Source organism: Tachysurus vachellii, chromosome 16 (genome assembly GCF_030014155.1).
Source record: "Tachysurus vachellii isolate PV-2020 chromosome 16, HZAU_Pvac_v1, whole genome shotgun sequence".
Lineage (NCBI taxonomy): Eukaryota > Metazoa > Chordata > Actinopteri > Siluriformes > Bagridae > Tachysurus > Tachysurus vachellii.
Genome location: NC_083475.1, coordinates 7,423,183 through 7,447,587, shown reverse-complemented (window position 1 = coordinate 7,447,587; position 24,405 = coordinate 7,423,183). Strand labels below are relative to the sequence as shown.

The following is a 24,405-nucleotide window of genomic DNA, read 5'->3' as shown; positions in this document are numbered from 1 at the left end:
AAATGCAAATGCGCCTCTCGCTTTAGAGTTGGGCAAATGAGAGAAAATTGAAAAGGTAGACATGGACATACACGCACACACACACACACACACACACACACGTAAGTAACTGTACGATTTTATCAATGGATGTGTTCCAGCTCTCCGTTTGTTTGAGAGGTTTATTCCTGTGTTCGTGTCAGGGTGTTCGAGTTACGATATTATTCTAAACATAATTACTCTAAACTCTTAACCGGGAATCACCCAAAGGGTAAAATAGTCACATTGGGGACCTAACCCTTTAGGACAAAAGGACTACACTTACCTAATGCACCTTTAAACATAGATTTATTTAAAAAAAAAATCCATCAATTATAAATAAATCACTACAGACGTGATGTCCTAAGCACTTTAGGAACACTACTAGTTAGGAAGCTCGTACACTACACGATAGACACGGAAGAGACGAATACACGACAGCTAGATCGGCGTGCCAATGAAACACCACGAATTTGTTTAACCGCTAACAAAGCGCTGTAAAGAGCGTGCCGCGATCTAGATAATACGTCACGTGCGTGTGAACCGGGCCGAAAACTGTGCTGAAATAAACAAATGCGTTTGGAGAAGGTACACAAGTAACCACTGGAAAGACATCACTGATGCTCAAGGAGATCACACACATCGAAACAAAAAGAGTTTAGGCTTGTTATGACATTTCCCCCAGTCCACAGCTGTATACGGTATACTGACAACACAAAAACAAAAGCAAAACCAGCTCGGCGAATGTATACTGCATTTAAAAACATTCTCACTCGTGTCATTCACATTCCCCTTTATTACAGGGTCTTTTTTACACCTGGTCACTTCATGTGTTTTCTCTGATCCGATAGCTATCTGATTTGTTAAAACTGTTCCATTTACATTAGGCCACATAAATGCGTCTCGGCGAATCGGATATCAATCCGGTCTTTCTACTCCCGCCCAAAATGCTAATATATTTGACCTCATTTCCGGGGTAATTGAAATGGAACACGCTTTGGTGTATGCGGTTTTCAGAATGCGATCAAAAAGAAGACGAAAAAACTCGTTACGACGTTTATGCTACAAAAAACAGCATTTACTGTTTGCTGCATTTCCGCTGGCGGCAGCAGTGCATTTTAAGGCCCGACGAGACGCCTGGGTGAAAGATCACCTGCGAGTGACGTACTTCCGTTTGGGAGGAGTATAGCGCTGACGTATGTGGCTTGAACAACAACATTCATTTACGCCTGTCCAGTTTCATCTGAAATGCGTCCCAGACCACCTCCTGAAGTGGTTTGAACCGTCGCATTTATACCCGTCTTGAAAACGTTTCAGAGGGCATTTAGACCTGGTCTTTTTACCATCGGATAGCTATCTGATCACAGAAAACACATGAAGTGACCAGGTGTAAAAAGCCTCTAATTTTAAATACAATGAATTTGTAGTGGTGATGCACTTCATCCAAAGTCTTTTAACAAAAAAAACGTATACATTATAGAGACTTTCTTCTTCTTCCTTTTTCCCCCCTGAGTCTCTGATGTGTGTTGTCTTTACCATAAAGGTACCATGTGTATGGAGCAGAAACAGAAGGACGCATGAATCAGTTGTGACCAGACCAGACTGTTTAATCAGACTAATACATCCAGGCACACGACGGCACGCTCCGGTACGTGGCCGAGGAAATCTACCGCGCTAAAGGACGTCACAGACATAAGGATCTAGTGGAGTAAACGCTTTACTGTAACGGCGCACAGCTGGAGTTTTGTCCCACACATACAGCGTTCGTGACGAGTTCAAACACGGGTCGTTTAGTCTTTAATGACGTGTTGACATGTCCAGCACAAAGCTACCTCTACAGGATCAATGATACTTGCTTGTTTGAATACACAAGATGGCAGCCGTGCGTATGTACTACGCTTGACTGGAGCATCGCTTCAAAAATTCAAAAACGTTGTGTCTCAAATCACGTTCTTCGCTAAAACTAACACTGAGTTTAAGACCAAATGGAAGTCGCTTTTAAATCTTCTGGATGCGTACGAGATACGCAGGTGAGTGTGTGAACAATGCCACTGCCTCTTTAAAGTCACGCATCAAGTATAAACCGGCATTTGTAAGCAATGGAGCAGCATTTTGGTGTGTGTGTGTGGGGGAGGTCTGAGAGGACCACTAGACAGGAGTGTCATGTTACCCATCAGGCTTTTGTTCTGCCATGGGGGGTGGAGTGGAAGGAAAACACTCGGATTACATCGCGCTCATCCGCGTCCTGAGGTTTGCACTACTGCTCACAGCGCTCAGGTAAATCACAGCTCAGAAACAACAGCTGGTTTTATGAGATGAAAGAAAGAAAGAAAACAAAAAAGCTAAATAAATAAATAAATTGTTCATCCTTAAAAAAAAAAACAAAAAAAAAAAACGGACTTTTTGCTTTCACTTCTGGTAAACTTAATCAGATTTAATCAGATTTATTAGACGTGGTGCATCATATCATCATATCGTTCTGTTCCGTCCATCCGTGCGTCCGACAAACACGTTATTTACTCGTGCTTCCTGCGGTTTTCTAAATAATGCACCCGGTTCTTCGTCTTGAAAAATCACTTCGTCTTTATCTGGATTCGGGACGTTACGTGAATTAAAAATAATAACCCGACGTCAGGAATTTCCTTTAAACTGGTCATCGGAACATAACGAAAACGTCTTCCTAAGAGTTACAGCACTTCCTTTATTATTTTTAACTCTGAAATCTGTACCGTGTTCGTATATAAAAAAAACAAAAAAAAAAAACAAGTTCCTTCCTCTTGTGCCAAGCGGTGCAGAATTATTGGCACCCTTCATAAACACAGACTCAATTTATCCACTCACCAGAACGAGAAACAAACACTTTTTAAACAGTGCTACGTTCTCTCGACTACGTCTGCACCAAAATTATTGACACCCTTTGAAATTGTAACTTGAACGACCTATTTAATCTTTTGAACAGCCCTCATTCCACAGGAACGCCGTTACTGCCTTTACCCATGCCCCATATCCCTGGGGTATTAAAATGAGTTTGCACGTGTAAAAATCTCTTGAAGAAAACCCAGTGATCTTCCAACAGAAGAGACCGAGTGCTGTTGATCAGAACAAATCGGCTTCTGGATCGATCCAGCAACATTCCCCTGCAATTATATTCTAATATCTTACCAGACCGACTGAGTGCCATGTATTTTGTTTGCGTAAGAAGAGCACAAAAAAAAAAAAAACAGTTTTTAAAGAAAAACTAGGCTTGTATGTGTTACAGACTTTCTGTCTACTAAAATGGTGGAATAGCTCTTTTTCCAGCTCCGGAAGGAAATCATTTATTGTGCTATTCTATACTGCAAAATTGCAATCAGGTAAAAACAAACAAAAACAAACAAACAAACAAAGCCTGACCATATTTGGGAGTGTAAACCTAGGTTCAATAAGACCTTGTACGAGTCCTAGATCAAGTAGGACTTGTTTCTAAGGAGACACTGGGGTATGGGTGAATACGAGACAGACATACCTGTAGCTTCCTGGAAAAAACAGACGAGAGAAGCTCTTACTCTACGAACGTCGTTTTCAAGCACGTTAATAAAGTTAAACAAGCAAACGGAATTCCAGCATTATTTCCTTTCTGAGAGAGCATACGGCTCACGCTGAATTCTGCTCTACGTTCTGCTCTATTGGACTGCTGAGTGTAAACTAGTGGCTGACAAGACAAAACATGCACAAAGTTCAGCTCTTCCTGAGCGCTCGGCACGCTCCGTAATCACAGCGGTCTGCACGTCTACATTTAATCCAGCGGAAACCGTATCTAGAACTAGAGCTTCACTAATCACTACATAGATATATAGTAATAATTTGTGCACTCACCCTCTGCTCGGATCCAGAGCAATCGCTCTTGGCTGGTCCAGGTCCTGCCAGAAAAGAACTTTCCTGAGCCTACCGTCAAGCTCGGCTACCTCGACACGGTTTGTTTCTGAGTCTGTCCAGTAAAGTTTACTCCCCAGCCAGTCGCAGGCCAGACCGTCGGGCGAGGCCAGACCCGACACCACTGTGCTCTGGGCTCCAGAGCCCGAGCCGTTAAAGACGGCCCGCTTGATGGCCTCCTCGCTCACATCGCTCCAGTAGATCAGACCGTTGCTGTAGACGAAGTCCACGGCCGCCGCGTCCTCCAGGCCGCTCACCACTACCGTGGCGTTGGCGCTGCGTCCCTGGGCCGCGTCCACCAGCCGCAAGTCACGTCTGTTGGCGTAGAGGAGGAGAGGCACGGCTGCGGAAAAACACCACAACAGTCTTTTCACACTCTGAACTACACACACATTTATTTTCTCTTCTTTACAGGTCAGAAAACAATAAAAAAAAAAAAAAGCACAGGAAATCCTGCCTGATGGTAGTGTTAGCTCTTTTTTTTATTCATTTCAGATATAATGCAGCTGATTAAGACAATATGAGAACGTAGTATCAATATCATGATAAAGCACGTCACAATACAATTTTCTGATATCTTATTTTTCCCTAGGTTTAAATTACAAGCAATTTAAATTACAGTCGCACAAAACCTAGCAAACAAGAACAAACAGGCTGTAAAGAGTAATATTACTATTATTAGTTAAATAGTCAATATTTAAACAGCTCTGTCCATCTGACGCTCAACACATCGATTATTATATTGCAAGTTTTTTCCTTTAGAGTTTCATTTACCACCATACAGTTACACCCCCACCCCCCACCACACTCCGTTATTGCACTAATGGACTGTTACACAAAAACTGTGCTCGTTTGCACACTTGCTCTTATTTTTGCATTGCTGCTCACCATTGCCTAACTTACCATTGTATATAGCCACCTGATTTCTGTTTATAGTAACAGCAATATATTATGTTCATAGAACATATCCTTCTGTATATTTCTGTTTATAGTAATAGCCATCTGTATATTATGTTCATAGTACACACACATCTATATTACCATTTTATTTTATTTATTTAACTCATGTACACACTGTACATCCTGCACTTGCTGCTATTGCACTCTGGTTAGACCTAAACTGCATTTCACTGCATTGTACTTGTACATGTGTAATGACAATAAAGTTGAATCTAATCTGAAATCTAATCTAATTCACTTCTACTTAGCTGACAAACATCCTTTTTTTTAATCAAAATATGGATAAAAGTTGGTGTCACATCATGACACCATTTTCCACAACACTTTACATGGCAGATTCTTAAAATTCTCTCAGTTCTCTTTTCTTATCTATTGCTAAACTTGGGACAAACCGTGACTTTTTTTTTTTTTTTTTTAAACAGAGAACTTATTCACGAGTTCTCACAATAATCCGGTCGGAATTAAAAACAAAACCTAAGATCTGCTGGACAAGTTTAAGCATTATATAACCACATTTAAGCAACTCTTCTGAATGAGCAAAGCCCTGAATATGTTAAACATTTGAAAAGTAAAACTAACAATAAACTAACAATAGCAGAAGTGCAACATACTGTAGATAACACTATGACGAGTGGTGACGACACTCAAGGGTCAACAAAGTTCACACACACGCTCGGTTAGAAAGCACAGCAGAGACAAAAAAAACATTTCCACTTAACTAAAGCAGATGCATTCCTTCTTCTAACCAGTTTGTACGTCGTCATCAAATAACTAAACTACCTGACTTCCTGTGAAAGCCTTTTCTGGCCCATTCATTTCCTACGTCTGTGTTTTTTTCCTGGCTCGTATTTATTCAGCACTGAAGCAGTCTGACCTCAAGAACTTCCTCTGCTCTGTAGCTCGTACCTCCGCAGGGCTTTTGGCACTGACTCAAACCTCAGTTTGACACATCGACCACTGCACACCGGTGCGTCGCTCTCGAGGACAAACCCTGCGCTCTTGGCCTCCGGCTGTTAAATGTTTTTTTTTTCCCCACAGGGGATTTCCTTTTCCAAATATTTAGAAATTTGCAGACCAACAGGACAGCCCGCTGAAGTCCGTTCAACACCCTTTACTCTCTCTGCCACAATAAATACACATTAACCTATTGCCTTTTTATTTAACAGATACTTAATGACTGGCTGTTTATATATAATATCGATTTTTCTTATAGACATTCTGAACACGTGTCACATTTGAGGTCTGATATTCACACAAAAGTAGCCTGGGTTCTGTTTAGGGAGAAGAAAAAGGGAAATTCTGTGTCTCATTAGTGCCTTTACTGGGATGAATTCTGTTATGATAAAAACACGAACACGAGACCATTTTATATGAATCTCATTATAAAGCATCATTATGTGGTCATGTACTTAATGTAGAACAAAGGACAAAATATTAGAAACACACCACTTTGTGCTCTCAGGAAATATTTACACAATAACCAAACCACCTGTATGCTGACTATTAGGTCCTTTTCAGTGGGTTGTTGTTGTTTGTTGTTTGTGTTTACTTTTTCTTTACTACACCAAATTACTTTCTTTAATCGTGAAACTATAGAAACCTTTTTTAAAAATTATTTTATATATAAAACTTACAGCCTATTTATTTTATAGAGGAAAAAACACGCCATAGTTTTAACCTCTTCAAAACTACAGGCCCAAATCTCTCTCTCTCTCTCTGTCTTCTCTCTCTCTCTCTCAAATAAATAAGAAATAAAGTAAGTAAATAAACAAATAAACAAAAACACCGATACAAGAGGACCGACAGCGTTATTAGTGATAAAAAACAACAACTTATAACTAAAAGACTGAGAAGCGAGCGTGTAAACTACGTGTATTAAACTCCGGCTAACACACCGCTAGCTAGCTAATGGCTAACAGTTCACAACAATGCAGAGCGGCTAACGATAGCTAGCACTTCCATAGAAACCACACACACACACACACACACACACACACACACACACAGTGTCAGTTTAAACGTCTGGAATCTTTACACGACGAATTGTAAGACGTATAAAAGGGAAGTCAAAGCCAGAGCGAGAACTAAGTAGAAGGAGAAAGCGAGACTTTTTTTAATCAGGACCTGGAACTCTTTTCTTTTCATTAGTGCTGGTGGGGAAAATCAGTGCGTGTCCGATCTCACACTCACATAGTCTGATCTCTCTCTCTCTCTCTCTCTCTCTCACACACACACACACACACACACACACACACACACACACAGAGAGAGAGAGAGAGAGAGAGTCCGATCTCGCTCTCAGACACAGATCAGACACCGTGAGAACTTTATGGAGACGAACCGGGTCCGAACTCACCGCGTATTTGTAAACAGAAAGTACAGAGGAAGAGAGTCCGCAGCACTGCGCCCATGTTTCTGCTCCCGTTTCCTCGCTTGTTCTCCTTCTTCTTCTCTCTGCTCTTCATCGCATGGCTGCGGTTTGTATTCTCGTCTCCTGCTCTGGGATCGATCACTGTGGACGTGCGGATTCCGTTCCCTTTTCCAGCTTGGAGGAATTATAACGCAAACGAGATTATTCCCCGCTCCGATCCCATTCTCCCATTCTCTCTCGCTCTCTCCCTGTGTGTGTGTGTGTGTGTGTGTGTGTGTTTGGTGGCGCTACGATTCCGAAATGGTTCCTGACGCTATACGCCGCTTCCGAGTCCGTATCCTTCCGCCGGAAAAAGGGAGAGAAAAAAAAAATCTCCCTCCGCCTCTTGCGTTACTATTCTTTCTGCCTGCTATTGTTGTATTATTATTATTATTATTATTATTTCTTTATTATGTATTAAACGATCCGAAGAGTTCTAGTATTCCCGACTATACGAACAGCGAGTCTGCGCCACAGAAAAGAGTCGTGTTTTAGTTTTAAAGAAATATTTTAGGACGGTTTTAAACGGCGCGAGACGCATTCCAGAGGGACTACTTTTTCACGGAATGAGCGGTGATGCGGCTCGGATCAACTGTGTGTTAAAGTGAGCGTAGCAGCTCTATGGGATAAAGGACCGAGTTCTTTTGACTGTGTTGTAGAAATGAATAAAGGGGTGTTTGTAATGGTGCTGGGATTTTACTTTTTCAAGTTTAAAAATTAACTTTAAAAAAAATTAACTTCATTTACAGTACATATAGATATATACACACATACATACATATGTGTATGTGTATATGTATGTGTTGTTATATATATATATATATATACATACATACACACACACACACACACACACACACACACACACATATATGTATATATATATATATATATATATATATATATATATATATATATATATATATATATATATATATATATATATATATATATAACAACACATACATATACATACATATACATACAGACTTAACAGAACTTTTCGTTATATATATATATATATATATATATATATATATATATATATATATATATATATATATATATATACACATACATACATATACACACAGAGATATGTATATGTGTATATATAAGGAAAAGTTCTGTTAAGTCCTAAATCAACAATAATTATCATTGTCATCATAAGAATTTTATCTATTAACCTAATTCAAACTTACAAATGTAATCAATAGAGTCATTAACATCTTTTACAGATGATTCAGTTCACACAGTTTGTATAGCTGTAGCATAACCTAACAATTTCCCTTCAATGAAGACTACAGATATATCATACTGATATATACAGATGTTTTCTTTATAAACCATATAGAATATACAGATGTGTGTGTGTGTGTGTGTGTGTGTGTGTGTGTGTGTGTCAACCACAATCAAATTCTCTTACGAAATCGCTGCTCAAAAATATTGCTGGCTTTAAAGATTCATCCTTGTGTATTGATATTGTGATATTTGTTTACGTTTTAGGTCATAAGTCTATATTGGAAAATTCATATATAACCTAGAAGTTAGAGTTAGAGGCTTCCATTTATTCATGCTTTTTCAGATATTTTAACGCTGGAGCTATTTTGTGATAACGCCATATAGTAATAATGTAGAAAAACGTTTACCAAGACTTAAGAATCCACAAATGGACCTGCACATGTGTATAAGTTTTGAATAAAGCTGTTATCTCTACAATATCCTGGTAATTTATCTCTATGCTAGTAAACGAATATGTAAATCTTGTATTATACATATGCATTTAACTTATTGGATTCTTTACTCGTAAAGATAAATAGGTTTCATCCAATAGCTGTATTTAACATTTTAAAGAATTAACTTAATAAATTAATAATTAATTAACATTAACAATAACATTGGAAAGCCTTTAAAATGTGAGAATTTAAAAGGTATTGTTCTATTCAAGGAATTTACCTTAAATAATAACAAAAATAACACCAGTCATCATCATCATCATCATCATCATCATCATTATTATTATTATATACTACAGAATCGTCAAACATTTCTTCAAAGAATTAATATTTTATTTTGCCAGAGAAAATAGCCTACAATAAATTCCAATTGTTGTTCAAAGCAACCACTCACAAAAACAAGACCAAACCATCACCATCTTATATATATACAGTGATATTAAAATACAAAAAAGCAATTCAAGAAAAACATGAAAAGATTTGTGCAACTAAACCAGGTTCCTTAAAATGGAGCACAGGAGCAGGAAGGTGGCTGTAGGTTCAACTAAGTGACTGCTGCCACCTTTGGTCAAAAATTGCAATTACAGCTAGTTTTGAAGTTTCAGTGTATGCCATGTGCGTTTTAATACAGTTTCTAACAAGCCCTGGTTTGACTTCACTTCTTCATCCAATTCGACATCATAAGGCCCACTGTAGTGCTTCATTAGCTGAAGTTTGTTAGCTAAATTTGAGCCCTATAGTAGTTATGTCAATATCTATATGTTACAGTAGCAGAAATAGTTAAGATAGCTTTGCAAATTCCTATAAATGGATGGAGTTGTTTCAAATAAATATAAGTATTCTTATATGTATAATATTAGATTTAAACCTCGGATAAACAATCTATATCTAGTGCGGCAAGTAGTATGTCTTATATGCTGATACACACTCCTAAATAGAGTGGAAGTCGGCAAAGGCATGTTAAAAACCATACTCAAACACAGTAAATATTGCAAATCACATTTACCATGCATGCTCTTAGCAAGTGTTAGCATTAACTAGTGCAGACCACCTTACAATCACACTCACACACCTGCTCGTTAAGAAAGTATTCATGTGAAAATAGTGCACATCCAATGTAATTTACCACCAAGAAGTAGTATTTGTTTTGACACGAAACAGAACAATGCAGCACAATGTGAACGATGCATCAGAGACTTTCCCATGGATCGGTGTAATAAATGAAAGTACGTCAGTAAAACATAGTGGAAAATATAATCACATAGATTTGATGTACAGCAAGTAAATACAGTTTGAGACGCTGCTGTTTTTCTGTTAGAAAGTCCTGAACAGATATGGCCATTTAAAGGTGCTTGTGAAAAACAAGGTCTGAAGAACAGAACCATATTTTTCAGGTCTTTTATTTCTATATTAACACCCTGCAATGATGGCATTAATCACTCAAATTGTACTATATCATAATCAAAAAATGACCGAATGTGTTTGATGTTATGATATGTAACGGATTAATATGTTTGACTTGGTTAAAATGGTAGAGAGCTGGTTTACCTTCATACCGAAGTCAAGTCTTACACAAACAGGCTAAAGTGATCAAACAAATGAAGCCTCTGAAAGAAGTGTTGATTATGCAGCAGTCCTTAAACCAGCTTAATTATTGATTGGTCTTACATGAAGGAAATGTTAATGACTTATGCATTGCCATAGCAAAGAATGTCCAACAGTATTCTAGTCCTAAATTTTTAAACTTCCTGAGGTCATTGTATTGCTTTTATTCCCTACAACCCTAATCTCTTCCTTACGTCTCCATCATGATGCGTCCCTTTAGCAGTTACAACATCTTATGAATGGGGAATGTGACTTTCTTCAACCCAAAATGTTTTACATATCAAAATATTTAGTTTTAGTGAACTGACAGGGGAAAAAAATACATTTCAAATTTGAATGGGATTGTCTCTGTGATCATCAAGGACATGGTTGAGCTTTAGATCTCATAATGAAGGTCGTTGAGCTCAAGTCTAGTGTAGTGTCTCCTGTCAAAGGATTCCATGGCTCTGCGGCCCACGATGGCCACGACAAATGTGAGAATGATGAGTGTGAGCACGACTAGCAAAGCCAGGCTATTCTTCCACATCAAGTGTGAATTCTTAGACTTATCCGGGGCAGCGGCTCCAGATGGGACTGAATCTCTGTTGTTCAGCTCGTTATCCATTTCTACGACGACTATAGTTGTCCTTTCAGTGGTAGTTGATGATGTAGCTGTAGTGGTTGTAGTAGTTGTAGTGGGAGTACTAGTTGAGGTTGTGGTGGGAGTAGTAGTTGTGGTTGTTGTGGGGGTAGTAGTTGTGGGAGTAGTAGTTGTGGTTGTTGTGGGAGTAGTAGTTGTGGTTGTTGTGGGAGTAGTAGTTGTGGTTGTTGTGGGAGTAGTAGTTGTGGTTGTAGTGGAAGTAGTAGTTGTGGTTGTAGTGGAAGTAGTAGTTGTGGTTGTAGTGGAAGTAGTAGTTGTGGTTGTAGTGGGAGTAGTAGTTGTGGTTGTTGTGGGAGTAGTAGTTGTGGTTGTAGTGGGAGTAGTAGTTGTCATGGATGTAGTTGCACTAGTAGTTGTACTAGTGTTAGTAGTAGTAGGTGTGGCTTGTTTCTGTAAGGTTGGAAAATCACTTAATTTAGAATTAGATTTCCCATGTGGGTCTAGCTTTTTTGGTGGCCTGATCGGCTTTTTCAAGGGTCTGATTGGATTTGGGGGTGGCTGTGGTGGCTCGACCGGATGTGTCGTTGTTGTGGTGCTCGTTGTCGAAGGTACCTTTGTGGTTGTAGATGTTGATTGTATTGTTGTTGTTGTTGTAGTTGATGTACTGGTTGGCACAATTTCAACAGGCATTGTAAGGAGGATAATGGCCAGCTCTGTGGGCGCTATGGTGGAGGTGGTTGTTGTAGTTGGACGTGTGGTCGTAGAGGACGACACGGTACTCGGTGTAGTGGTGGGCTGCGTTGTGGTTGTTGGCTTCATGGTTGTTGAAGTAGATTGAGTAGTAGAAGGTTGTTTTGTTACCGTAATAGGCATTGTGGGTACTCTCTCCTTTCCTTTTGTAGAGGGGTGTGTCATACCTTAAAAATAAAACATTAGCACCAGTTACAAAAGCAACTGAAACTCTATGAACACATGGGAAGAAAGTGAGAACCACCTGTGCATCTTCTTATGTGTATGAACACATGCAATAACCTTCCAACAAATATGTCACTAAATGACATATGACACAGTGTCTACAATAAATACCACTGTCATTTGGCAATTTGTTCCAATGGGCCTTCCTCATGCTGATGAATGACAGATGCCTGTGGTCATGCTCTTCTCACTGAAAAAAGGCACGTCTCCATTTATGGCAGTTGGGTTCCAGCTGTAGGCTGATAACCCACTTCAGCCTACAGAAAACCTGTAGTTCCAGAAAACCTTAGGAATTACTGTTTTGGCTGCATTGAGCAATTCTATTTCACATAGCACCCTTGCTAAATCTGATTAGCACGCAAAATAAAGTCTGCCTTGCTTTGGGTTGCATGTGTGGCCAGCATTCTTAGTGAATACAGCATCACACTGATGAATTGTGCAGTTTGTTTCAGTGTTAAGGGGTATTTTCTAAGTGAACCCATGAGCTTGACATAGGTGTTGTGAATAGCCTACTTCTTTGTGGTGGCCGGTCATACAGGGACTGCCATGTCCTTCTGCCCCTGGCCATCAGAAGAGACACAAGTCTATGTTTACATCACAATAACACCCACGGTGCTAGAGTGAGGCAGCAGGGTAGAACCTGTCTTTAAACCTTAAAATGATCTGTGTACTAGAGCAAAGGGGACACATGGGGGAACAGGAAAAATAGGTAATCTTTTGAAAAAGAAAGATATTTAGGAACTAGATCAGCTTTTGTACCACATCTGAAGGCCATCTTGTGTTACAGAGAAACAAATATGTTTGGGTTTGATACTGATGAGGCATTTTTTTCAGACTAAATTTTGTGCCCATGGACCTTGTAATCAGGACCCGGTTATCTGGAGTAATTGCTGCTCAATTGAAAATGTTTTTTGTAAGGTTTAGGACCCTTTAATGGAATTTGCGGGATGGTATATAGGACCTGCCCCACATAATGGATGGGGTGGTCAAATGTTTCCTTGATGTCCCTGTCTAAAACCTGTCCAGTGTAGGAGAGCCCATTGTTTGGCTTGCAATGACCTCAAAGGTTTTGTGATTCTGAAACCTACACTCTCCTCTCTGGGGTCTCTTTAGTGGCAGGTCCAAACAACAGTGCTTTCAGAGGTTTGATTTGCACACATCCAACCTCAGCAGTAAGATCAGCCTCTGCAGACTGGAGTGAGGCTTCCAGTGAGAGCAATAACCCAGCTAATGTATTGCCAGGGTTGGCATGTGGCCCAGCTTGACAGCTTGTGATCCATCATATTACCTAGAACACATTACAGGCATAAATCTGCCAGTTGAGCATGCCATCTCAGTGTATTTGTAAGCCGGACACTGCATCCTAAAGATGGTCAATGTCAAGCCATTGAGGAAATATCTTTAGGCTACACAAGTAATGCTTGTTCAACCACTTTGTAACTTGTGATAAGAATGAGAGGGCTATTGTGTGGAATCAACTCCAACTACAGGGCTTGTTAACAGAAATCTGGCAACTTAGTAAACGTAATATTGAACAGGGCATGGGATAACTACTTGGCTAAAACTTTGGTACGGAGTGTGGGGTGTGCCGACTTGAAGCTATGTCACATAGTGCATAAGTGCTTGCATTGCATAAATACTGTATACACTCACCACAGCACATGAGATAACAGTACTGCCAGATTTGGAGGAAGGGCTACCTGTAGCTCTGACCATAGGCTGGAATTATCACAAATACTGGATCATATGTCAGTTTGTGGAAGATGTTGGCAAGCAGCACAAGGTATCTAGATGTACCACTGGCAGTTAGTTAGCAGGGGTGAAATACAACGTCTGGTAGTAATCACAACCAATCATCAAAATCAAGAGATATTCTAAAAACAATGTAAAAAAAAAAAATGTATAGATAACCTGGGTAATCATTTCACAAGAGTCCTCTCTGTTCATAGACATCCTGCAATTTTTCACCAACCCTCAATACAGTAGAGAAAACTTAAAACTGTGCAGGGTAGTGGGTCTGCAGGACTATAGCTCTGAACTAATGCAATGTGCTATATTGCGTTTTAATGTAGAAGGATTACCTTTGAATATATCATAGGTGTTGGTCCCAGGCTTGGCTGACATCAGAGGGCAGTCCTGCTCAGTTTCACAATGAAACAGGTAGCAGTTTTCAATACTATCTTGGCCTGATGGCTTATACACCACCATGTTGCACTTTATACCTGTGAGAAACATAGAATGCTAGTTATTGCATGTCTCTGGGTCACATGTGCCGCACAAAATAGCTGATCATTAAAGTTTTCTATTTAGGGAATATATCGCAAACACATATGTCCTGATAAAAAATACAACCATGTCCCGAGCTAAACAGCTAGTGGTCCGACTAGTGGTCAGTTTTAGAATACAAAGATACAATAAGTCAGGATGTTGAAACTGTGGAGGCAAAGGTCACAACAAACCTATCTAGCTAACAGAGACTCAATGAACAATACATATTTCATGCAGCCAAATAAAATCTCTTGCTGTAGTTGAATTAGTTGCAGTTTCTTTCTTTTTTACCTTATCGCATGGTGAAATCCCAGCAAAAGCAACTTACCTGGTTTCAGCTCCTCTGAACAACAGGCTAAGATGCAGTCTCTTTCTGCCTCTTTCTTCCTAACTTCCATTACGGTCTTTTGATTATCCAAAGCTTTCACAATGGTGTCTCGATGCTGTCTGGAGTAACATGTCTCACCAATGGAGCTTAAAGCCCAACTGCAAGCGTGAAGAAAGATCAGAGCCCCGAGCAGCAGCTTAGCTGCCCTGAAGGAGTGCTGATGGGCTGGGAACATGGCTTTTATAGCTCAGGAGATCCACAGGCTTCTCAGAGTCCTGATGAGAAAGGATTAAGATCTACTGGATGACAACTGGTAAGGTTTAATAAAAAAAAAATAAAAATAAATTTCTTCAATTTAGCCACAGGTTGATCACTTTTCATTTTGGTTCTAAGGTGCCTTTCCGACCCCCCAAAAGACTCATGACTTCACGAAAGAGTAAATTAAAACAATATATTGTCTGAGGTTCTGCTTCTTTTTTGCTTCTTTTTATGGTTCCAAAGGACCTCAAGCACCTGCTGCACAAACATAATTTACTTCCTTTCAGTAAAACAGTACACACCAAAACCACAAGAATACAGATCACAACAGTGAAGAAATAAACATTCAAAGCGTTTGAATTAGCGGATAAATCTACATGAATCTGAGAAATGAGGTACTAACCAGTGCCTTCTGTGCGTATATACAATGCCATTAGATGGTCTCAAGTCCTTGAAGTCCACAGTTCATGTGCAATCATTTATCTCTCAATGAACTTTGCTCCTTTTCCTGAAATATATTATATATGTTATTGCAAGGGCTTGATGCCTTGCTGATATCATAAATGAAGTTAATGATCAGTTTGGATGATAAGTCGCAATGTATTTGTTACTATGTTTATACCGTATAGTTAATGGTATAAAATTGTGAATAGGATTACGTTGTACCGGTCGTAGAGCTGTATTACTGGAAGTTACAAAGAAAATTCTTTATGCATTTGATCTATTACAGTTCAAATAGTACTTGTAGAAATCTCAAGTCTGCGTTGTGATTGCTTTTGTGTTTACTCCATGAGCCATTAACATCGTTTTCACAACCACAGACCCAGTTACATGATAAAATAATAAGTGCTCTGCCATCAATCATTTCCTCAAGTGCCTTAAGTACCCTTTATCATATACTGAACTACAAGTTTATTAAGCAAACCAATTTAAGTGTGTAATGACTCTTCTGGAAAACATCACAACTGTATTGGGGTTTGGATTCAATAAGGTGCTCTACTCTCTTAAAACCCTTGGGTTCTGGACTCTGTACCCCAAAAAAAATGGCTGTGTTAAAGCCTTGGAGAGCAATGAACCTTTTATATAGAAGAACTTACATCATTCAGAGAATGTATAAAGTGATTCTTTTTAATGAAACCTTTACAATACTTCTATATAAAACCATGCTGAGGCTCCATATATGATAAGAGTGCATGTGAACTACTGCTTTACACAGTTTGTGTGAGTAAAACACCTTCACAGTCTTCTGTAAACAGCATTTTTTATCGTTACTCAAAGATGTGCCATAAGTCTGTGATCTAAAAACTGGCTGGACCACTAATGACAGCACAACCATCTATCTGACGCCATTCGGTGATGATTCATGGATTTGCTAAGAATAATTTTGTTGCAAAAGTTCATTTCTACAACCTGCATGCACGTGTTTTTTGTAGACAGGATTGTTGGTCACTAGTAGCATAGGAAGAGCTCATGCCACACTCTTGTTTGGCTCAGTACAACACTTCCGATTTATACCACCCACTTGATGAAGTCACATGACATATGGCTTGTTGTGATGTATAATTTTGTGTGTACGTTTGGTTTGTGCCTAATAAACTGCTAACTTAGCGTGTACGGAACGTGGAGTTATGTCATTGCATTGTGGGCCCGTGTCACCATCCTGTGTGGATAACGGCATCCATTAAGCGATTTTGGAAACCAAATAACAAAAAAAAAAAACACTTAACTGAAGAACACCAAACTGTGTAGTAAAAGAAACAACAAACTTATTTAATATGCCTATGCTGTAAAGAACTTCTGCAATACTAAATACTCAAATCTGTTTACACTGCAATACTGTGAACATATTCTTAGAACATATTTCCTATTAGTTTAGTAGTACTAGTAGTTTATATTGCATCAAAGGAGCTTGTATTGTATTGCTACAATAAATCTGCTGTAACTGTGTTGTAACAAATCAGTATAAGAACCAGTGTGATTACTATGAAATTAGCATGTGTACCTGAGAGAACATGGGAAACTTGTCCTGTAAGGTGAAGCTATATAAAATAATGACAATAAAATAGATCCTCAGCTTCTTTCACTATTGTTCTCATTGAACAATTTTTATTGTGCAACTTTATGTCTATTTCATTATGCTGTATATTTAATTTTCTTTTATTACAAAGAGAGACCAGCATTTTTGGATATAGTACACTGTATGGCCGAAAGTGTGTGGACACCTGACCGTAACACTCATACGTTTGTGCTTGGGTAACATAACATTACAGATTTATTCACTCTACTGTTATACTAAGGTCCACTGTTCTATGAAATCTTTTCACTAGATGTCATAGCGTGGCTGTGGGGATTAGTGATCATTCAGCTACAGCAGCATTAGTGAGATCAGACACTGATGTTGGAGTGTGTCTGTGTGGATTAGTGATCATTCAGCTACAGGAGCATTAGTGAGATCAGACACTGATGTTGGAGTGTGTCTATGGGGATTAGTGATCATTCAGCTACAGGAGCATTAGTGAGATCAGACACTGATGTTGGAGTGAGTCTGTGGGGATTAGTGATCATTCAGCTACAGGAGCATTAGTGAGATCAGACACTGATGTTGGAGTGAGTCTGTGGGGATTAGTGATCATTCAGCTACATGAGCATTAGTGAGATCAGACACTGATGTTGGAGTGTGTCTATGGGGATTAGTGATCATTCAGCTACATGAGCATTAGTGAGATCAGACACTGATGTTGGAGTGTGTCTGTGGGGATTAGTGATCATTCAGCTACAGGAGCATTAGTGAGATCAGACACTGATGTTGGAGTGAGTCTGTGGGGATTAGTGATCATTCAGCTACAAGAGCATTAGTGAGATCAGACACTGATGTTGGAGTGTGTCTATGGGGATCAGTGATCATTCAGCTACAAGACCTTAAGTGAGATCAGACACTGATGTTGGAGTGTGTCTGTGGGGATTAGTGATCATTCAGCTACAGGAGCATTAATGAGATCAGACACTGATGTTGGAGTGTGTCTGTGGGGATTGGTGATCATTCAGCTACAGCAGCATTAGTGAGATCAGACACCTATGTTGTAGTGTGTCTGTGGGGATTAGTGATCATTCAGCTACATGAGCATTAGTGAGATCAGACACTGATGTTGGAGTGTGTCTGTGGGGATTAGTGATCATTCAGCTACAAGAGCATTAGTGAGATCAGACACTGATGTAGGAGTGTGTCTGTGGGGATTAGTGATCATTCAGCTACAGGAGCATTAGTGAGATCAGACCCTGATGTTGGAGTGTGTCTGTGGGGATTAGTGATCATTCAGCTACAAGAGCATTAGTGAGATCAGACACTGATGGTGTAAGAGTGAGGAGATCTGGTGTTCAGTCGGTGTTCCAGTTCATCCTAAAGGTGTTCAGTGGGGTTGAGTCAGAGTCAGGGCTCAGTGCAGGACACTCGAGTTCTTCCACTCCAACATTAACACACCATGTTCTTAATGGAGCTCAGGAGCTTTTGTGCACAAGGACATTGTCATGCTGGAACAGGTTTTAGTTCCGGTGAATGGAAATTCTAATGCTACCACAACCAAATACATTCTATACATATGTGTGGTTTCAACTTTGTGGCCACTTTTTGAAGAAGCCCGACATGAGTTTGATGGTCAGGCGTCCGAATACTTCTGGCCATACATTGTATATTATATGCACTGAGTAAGAAAATGAATCAATCTGCATGCGGGTATATGAGCAGTGGTAATTTGGGATTGTGTGTTCAGGATATGGTTAGTTTCTTTATGGGAAAAAGACCCACATTACTACAGGCATGTTATGTGACTGTGTGTAATACGGGATTACATTTGAAGGTATTTCAGTATGTTATACCCTGAAATTGCACAGTAGACTCACATGAATAACGTGTGATAAATAAATCAACATAAAATGTTGATATGTAAAAAATTATTTAATCACAATGGAAAATGTTTTTTACGTGCAAAAAAACAAAAAACAAAAAAAAAAAACACGTGTAAAATTCACATCATTTTTTTGTGTGACCTTTCTGGAAGTGTTGTAAAGAAATTCTGCTTTAGGATCCAGCATGAGCTCTTTGGGGTTTTTTCCTTTCTTCTTTGTCTCACAATATTGTAGGTGAACTACATCGAATCCTGTCTACTACTGCCCCAAAATGCAATGCGGGATGATGGGCAATCGAAGCTTTATAAGATCAGCACAGAGAAATGAAGAGTTTGATGCAACAGCACACTGGTGCTGATGTTGACGCGTCGCTAGGATACAGAAGCATCATCCGTTATAAGATCATCTCCGTGATGCAATCGTAATGAAATCCGCAAATAGCTAAATTACATGTTGTTTATTTCCAAACTGGTGCTTTCTTTGTTCATTAAAATGGCACTGAATTAACCAAAGCTTTTTCTAACACCTACTAGCATCTCGGCTGGCCTTCTCTAGAGCGAGTAAATAAATAAAAAATAACAATATATAAATAAATAAAAGCCAACTTACCTTCACTGAAATCAGCAAAATAGCACACAGGGGGATGAAACCGTCAGCATCCAGCAGATGATCTTAGGCATCCTGGGTAGGCAGATTTCATAAAAGCCTACATAAAGATGAGCTTCTTAAAGATGCTCAGGAGGACTGTGGTCTAAAATGGTGTCTTCAAACACCGCAATACACTGAGAGCTCTCACACGATGCAAACGCCACGTATTAAAGACGTTTTTTTTTTACGTTATCGTACCAAAAAAACAGACGTAGGGCTTCCCGTTGTGCACACAAAAGACTGAGAGAGTAAACACAACGCGCCGAGCTATAAGCTGATACACACACACACACGCACACACACACGGCGCGCGTTTAAACGGACCGCCTTAATTTGCGTAAGTGAGTCGTTCCAAAGCAATGCGCACGGTTTCATCATGAATCTGACCCATTTTTTTTATTTTTTTTTTAGCTCTTTTGTCCCCAGTGAGAGCAGCTGAGCGACGACACGTGTTTACTGCAGAACCCGTGTGTTAACTAAAGCAATCTGACTGAATCAAGACAACAAAGAGGTGCTGAAGGAGGAGAATATATCCATCCATTCATCCATCCATCCACCCACCCCCCACCAGTGACATTATACCAGCACAGAACGTTTCAGTTGGGTTTCTCATGCAGTGCTAATCATGTCTCAGAAAACGTCAGTGTGTGTAAATGATGTGACTGTAACTGTAAATGTGTCTAAGTGGAACTGTAAGTGTAGGTTATCTGACACATGGTCATCTGCCATCCATTTGCTTAGAACAGATGGCACCACAAAACCCTTGTCAGCACATGGACACGCAGCTAATCAATGCTCAAAAATCAAAAATGGAGATTTTCCGCCGATACGTTACAGACTCCGACCACAAAAGTATAATTCAGGGGCGATAAATAAACAAATAAACACACAAATAAATAACTAATAAATGCGCAGGACTTGTGAGATGTGAAATATCTTATTTAGGGCAGAACTAATTAAAAACAAACTGCAATTTATGATCATCATCATGTTCAATTAAATTGCTACCAGTCAGAAAAGGGGATGTAAACTTTACAATAAACTGTATATTGTTAGTCAACTTTGGCTCAGACACGGAGGGCAAAACTTCTAAATCCACATCATGATGTAGGACACTGTCCTCGTTTAAATTCCACAGGAGTGGGTGAGGAAGGCAGTGGTTGTGTAGCTCAAACACCACCGAACATACTGTTCTGTATCACAGTGTAAATGTCTCCCCAGAAGACTTTGAGTAACTACACCAACCAAACACAGGATATGGAGAAAGAAAGAATAAATAAAATAAAATAAAACACCGCTAAACACTAAGGTGAATTTTTATTAGTCTCCACACCACAGAAAACCAAACAAGAGAATAAAATAATTTTTGGTCAGAAAAAAAGATTTAATGAATCTAATTGTTCAAAAAAATGCTCCAATACACTCCAATACAGTCTAATCGACATCGTCCAACAGTTTCCTCCTCATGTCTTTATTAAACTGTGCATTCTGCATTGCTGTCGTTCTGTAATGATGTTTAATCGTCATACTGCAGAGAAGATGGTCTCCAAGAACCAGCTCTGACATGCAGAGAGAATTCAGATATAGTTCTGCTGATTGGTTTTGAAGTATTTATCAAGTTTCAAATCCTTTCAGTTCGTCTTCACATGGTTCATGTGAACATTCTGTATGGTCTACATGCGGGGGAAATCGTTTTATATCAAATCCATCATCTCCACATCAACAGCGCTTTTCTTCTCTTTCTTCTTTTCAGCAGGAGTCGGTTTCTTCTTTGGTGCTTCTTCAACTTTAAAGAAAGGAGTAAAGAAGTTATTTGTTACCCCAAGGTATAACGGAGTATATTATACCATCGCAGTTAGGACAAACACAGCAGCTCTTCTCTGACACGTTCGACTTTAACTGCAAAATACTGACATTCAAAGCAAACCGGTGTTTTAAAATTTATATCAAGTTTTTAACTTTTTTTTTTTCACATGTTTATTGCCAGAAGTGAAAGATTGTCATGATGACAAAAAGTCTGGATAAGTGTGGTCTCCATCCGGATTAAACATCTTGCCCTGAGTAAGTGACATCTACAGGAAAAAATGCTAAAGACTTTCATGAATTTAAAAAAAAAATGAGAGAGAGAGCGTTAACATCCTGAACTGTTAGCATTTTAGCACTTTTAGGCTAAACAGTAAAATGTGATATTATACAAAAACACAGAGATCCGTGGGAGTTGCAAGGATCTGAACAGGGACGACACGGGGAAAATTCCCTATATGAACAAAAGTTTGTGCACCCCTGACCATCACACCGCATTAAGTTCTTCTCCAAACCGTTACCACACGACCGTATAGAACGTCTTTGTGTTCCCAGAGGAGCGGAGCGGATTATAAAAAGGCGAATCGATTTCAAATGAGTTGCTCATAAAGCACATAAGTGTGAGGGTCAGGTGTCCACAAAACAAACCTTCAAGGCCATATAGCGGAGATAAAAGGAAAGGACATATTGATGACAACCTGATAGAAAGAGCAGTCATGAGGTCAGTTGGTTGAAACACTGACATCTCGTATCTTGTCTTTACTGACACACCTTTTCCACATCCAGCAAGTTAAAAATAAATAATAAAAAGAATTCTGTGATATCTCTATAAAAAAAAATGACTGACATTTCACAGTGACATTCTGGACAGAAAACTGCACATAACTACCATCCATGGCTGCTTTCTCTTTCTCCATGTGGCGTAGCTGTTTCAGCAACTTTCGTCTTTTCTTCCCAGAAAGGGTGATGTTCGCTCTGGAGCTGGTGCTGGAAAAAACACAACACAGTGTTCTTACAGAACTGCATCAGCTTATCCACCGTATCTTAACCCTCGTGCTATGTTTTAGATTTTTACCAAAAGTGTTTTGGAATTTATTGTAAATCTTCCACATCTGCAGATGCATTATTTTTTGCTTGACACACAGCCATCGTTGCTCATCACCTGTATTTGCTAAATCGCTTCAAATGAATAAACATTAATTGAACTATTCTTCCATTTCAACTTTTTTCGACATTTATGCCACTAAGGTCGTTAATACGATATATATTTTGCTAGACAAATTCTAACTTCATTGACAAAATGAACGACACTTTCTTTGTGAAATGTGAAATAATGTGTAAATGCAAACACTCGCAAATGTTATCTGTATTTCATTAAAATTGCGATAACGTCAATGAGTGTAAAAGACTTTTATGTATTTTAATACGAGGCTTACTTAAGTCTCAGAGTTTCTTGAGAGATTCCAGAGATTCCGATTGACTACAAATAAAGATCATCTGGCCCACAACGAGCTTACAGAGCAAGTAAAGGATTTCCTGGTTGAAAGTGTTGATCAGGAGACGGATAGGAAAGAACTTCCGAAACATCTTACGTGGAGAAAATGAGACAAGGGTGTAGCATCACTAAAGTCTCAGCAAAATAAATGGACGAGAAGAAAGGGAAGCTGCTGAGAGACCAGCAGCAACATTGAAGGGTTACTGCCACTTCTGGACCCTTGAGCAAGCCACTTAATCCTCTTCTATTCTTTATTTTAAAATGAATCTTAAATTTCCTGTTTATAATGAATAAAATTGCACTCTTTTGATCATATGGTACACAATTATAGCAGGGAAATGTTTTATAATCCAACTCTCTGGTGCCACTCAGATGATGATGGCTCCCCTTTATAGTCTGGTTCCTCTCATGGCTTCTTCCTCATATCCTCTTAGGTAGTTTTTCCCTAAACACCGTCACCTCTGACTTACTCATTAGGTACATGTTCAAAATGAATATCCCGAATATATATACAGTATTTCTTTAAATTAGTTTTTTCAAAAAACGGGATGTTTGACAGAGATGAAATGATTGACAGTGCCAATTCGTCTGGTGCTCTTCGGTATCTTTAGGGAACAATCAGTATGTCTGACCAACCTCCGCTTTTTCAGATGGTGTTTAGTTATGAGACCTTCATCCACCACTGCTCCTACAATGCGGTGCTTCTTCCTCTTCTGCTTGGTCAGAACCCTCCGCCTCTTGAAAAGGTTCTTCCCTAATTTCTGCAGGAAAAAATACACACAATGAGTGACTGCAGCATTTACTGTACGAACTGTCCTTTTGTCCGTCCATCCATTCATCTTCTGTATCACTTCCTACAGCTAGGAGTCTATCTAAGGGGACTTGGGGTAAGAGGAAGAACACCCTGGACGAGGTACCAACCCATCACAGCCAGACAATTTATAGACACCAATCATTTAACACATGGGGAGAAAACCAGAGAACCCAGAGGAAAGCCCTGAAGCACCAGGAGAACACACACACACACACAAATACACAGAGATTAGATTCAACTTTATTGTCATTGTGCAAGGTACATGTACAGAGCCAATGAAATGCAGTTAGCATCTAACCAGAAGTGCATAGATGGCTTATTTACAAGTGGCAGTGTAATAAATAAGGGTATGAGGTTATACAGAAGGTGTAGTAATATGTACATATATCTGAATAAGGGTATATATAGTGTGATTTTTATATAAGTATGATACAGTATGAAGTGGTATGACAGAGAGCTGTACAAAGGGAATGTCATTATGAATATATACATCTCATATATATATATATACACACATACGGTATACATATATACATATATATACATGTAATGATAGTTTTTGGGTGGTGCAAGGATGCATGATTTTAAAGTGGTGCAAAATAGTGCAAAACACAGAGGAGACAGGAATTAAACCCCTAATCCTTGAGAGAAACATACTGTACCATGAATGAACATACTGTAAGCATACTGCC

The 24,405-nt window shown here is 39.2% G+C and overlaps 3 protein-coding genes across 4 annotated transcripts in view; all 3 read right to left on the bottom strand.

Moving 5' to 3' along the window:
* lrp6 (low density lipoprotein receptor-related protein 6) overlaps positions 1-7,578 on the bottom strand; it is a 54,151-nt gene extending 46,573 nt beyond the window's left edge. The window contains exons 1-2 of the mRNA XM_060889815.1: positions 7,247-7,578; positions 3,874-4,273 (exon numbers count right to left, since the gene is read on the bottom strand). Coding sequence (XP_060745798.1) covers positions 3,874-4,273; positions 7,247-7,355 — 509 coding nt within the window. The 5' untranslated portion in view covers positions 7,356-7,578. The remainder of the gene's footprint in view (positions 1-3,873; positions 4,274-7,246) is intronic.
* Positions 7,579-9,347: 1,769 nt separating this feature from the next.
* mansc1 (MANSC domain containing 1) lies at positions 9,348-15,558 on the bottom strand. The gene is made up of 4 exons (XM_060889854.1): positions 15,454-15,558; positions 14,793-15,067; positions 14,278-14,418; positions 9,348-12,138 (listed from the first exon to the last, which is right to left on the bottom strand). The coding sequence occupies exons 2-4, from the start codon at positions 15,025-15,027 to the stop codon at positions 11,018-11,020; spliced, it is 1,497 nt and encodes a 498-aa protein (XP_060745837.1). The 5' UTR covers positions 15,028-15,067; positions 15,454-15,558; the 3' UTR covers positions 9,348-11,017.
* Positions 15,559-20,899: 5,341 nt separating this feature from the next.
* Positions 20,900-24,405, bottom strand: part of c16h11orf98 (chromosome 16 C11orf98 homolog) — a 4,910-nt gene continuing 1,404 nt past the window's right edge. The window contains exons 2-5 of one of the 2 annotated variants that reach the window (XR_009649717.1): positions 23,536-23,660; positions 22,294-22,391; positions 21,227-21,387; positions 20,900-21,177 (exon numbers count right to left, since the gene is read on the bottom strand). Coding sequence is in view for 1 of the 2 variants with exons in the window: in XM_060889906.1 (XP_060745889.1) it covers positions 21,296-21,387; positions 22,294-22,391; positions 23,536-23,660 (315 nt within the window). In the remaining variant the exon portion in view is untranslated. Of the gene's footprint in view, positions 21,388-22,293; positions 22,392-23,535; positions 23,661-24,405 lie in introns of both variants that reach the window. The other variant, XM_060889906.1, reaches the window with a different exon arrangement.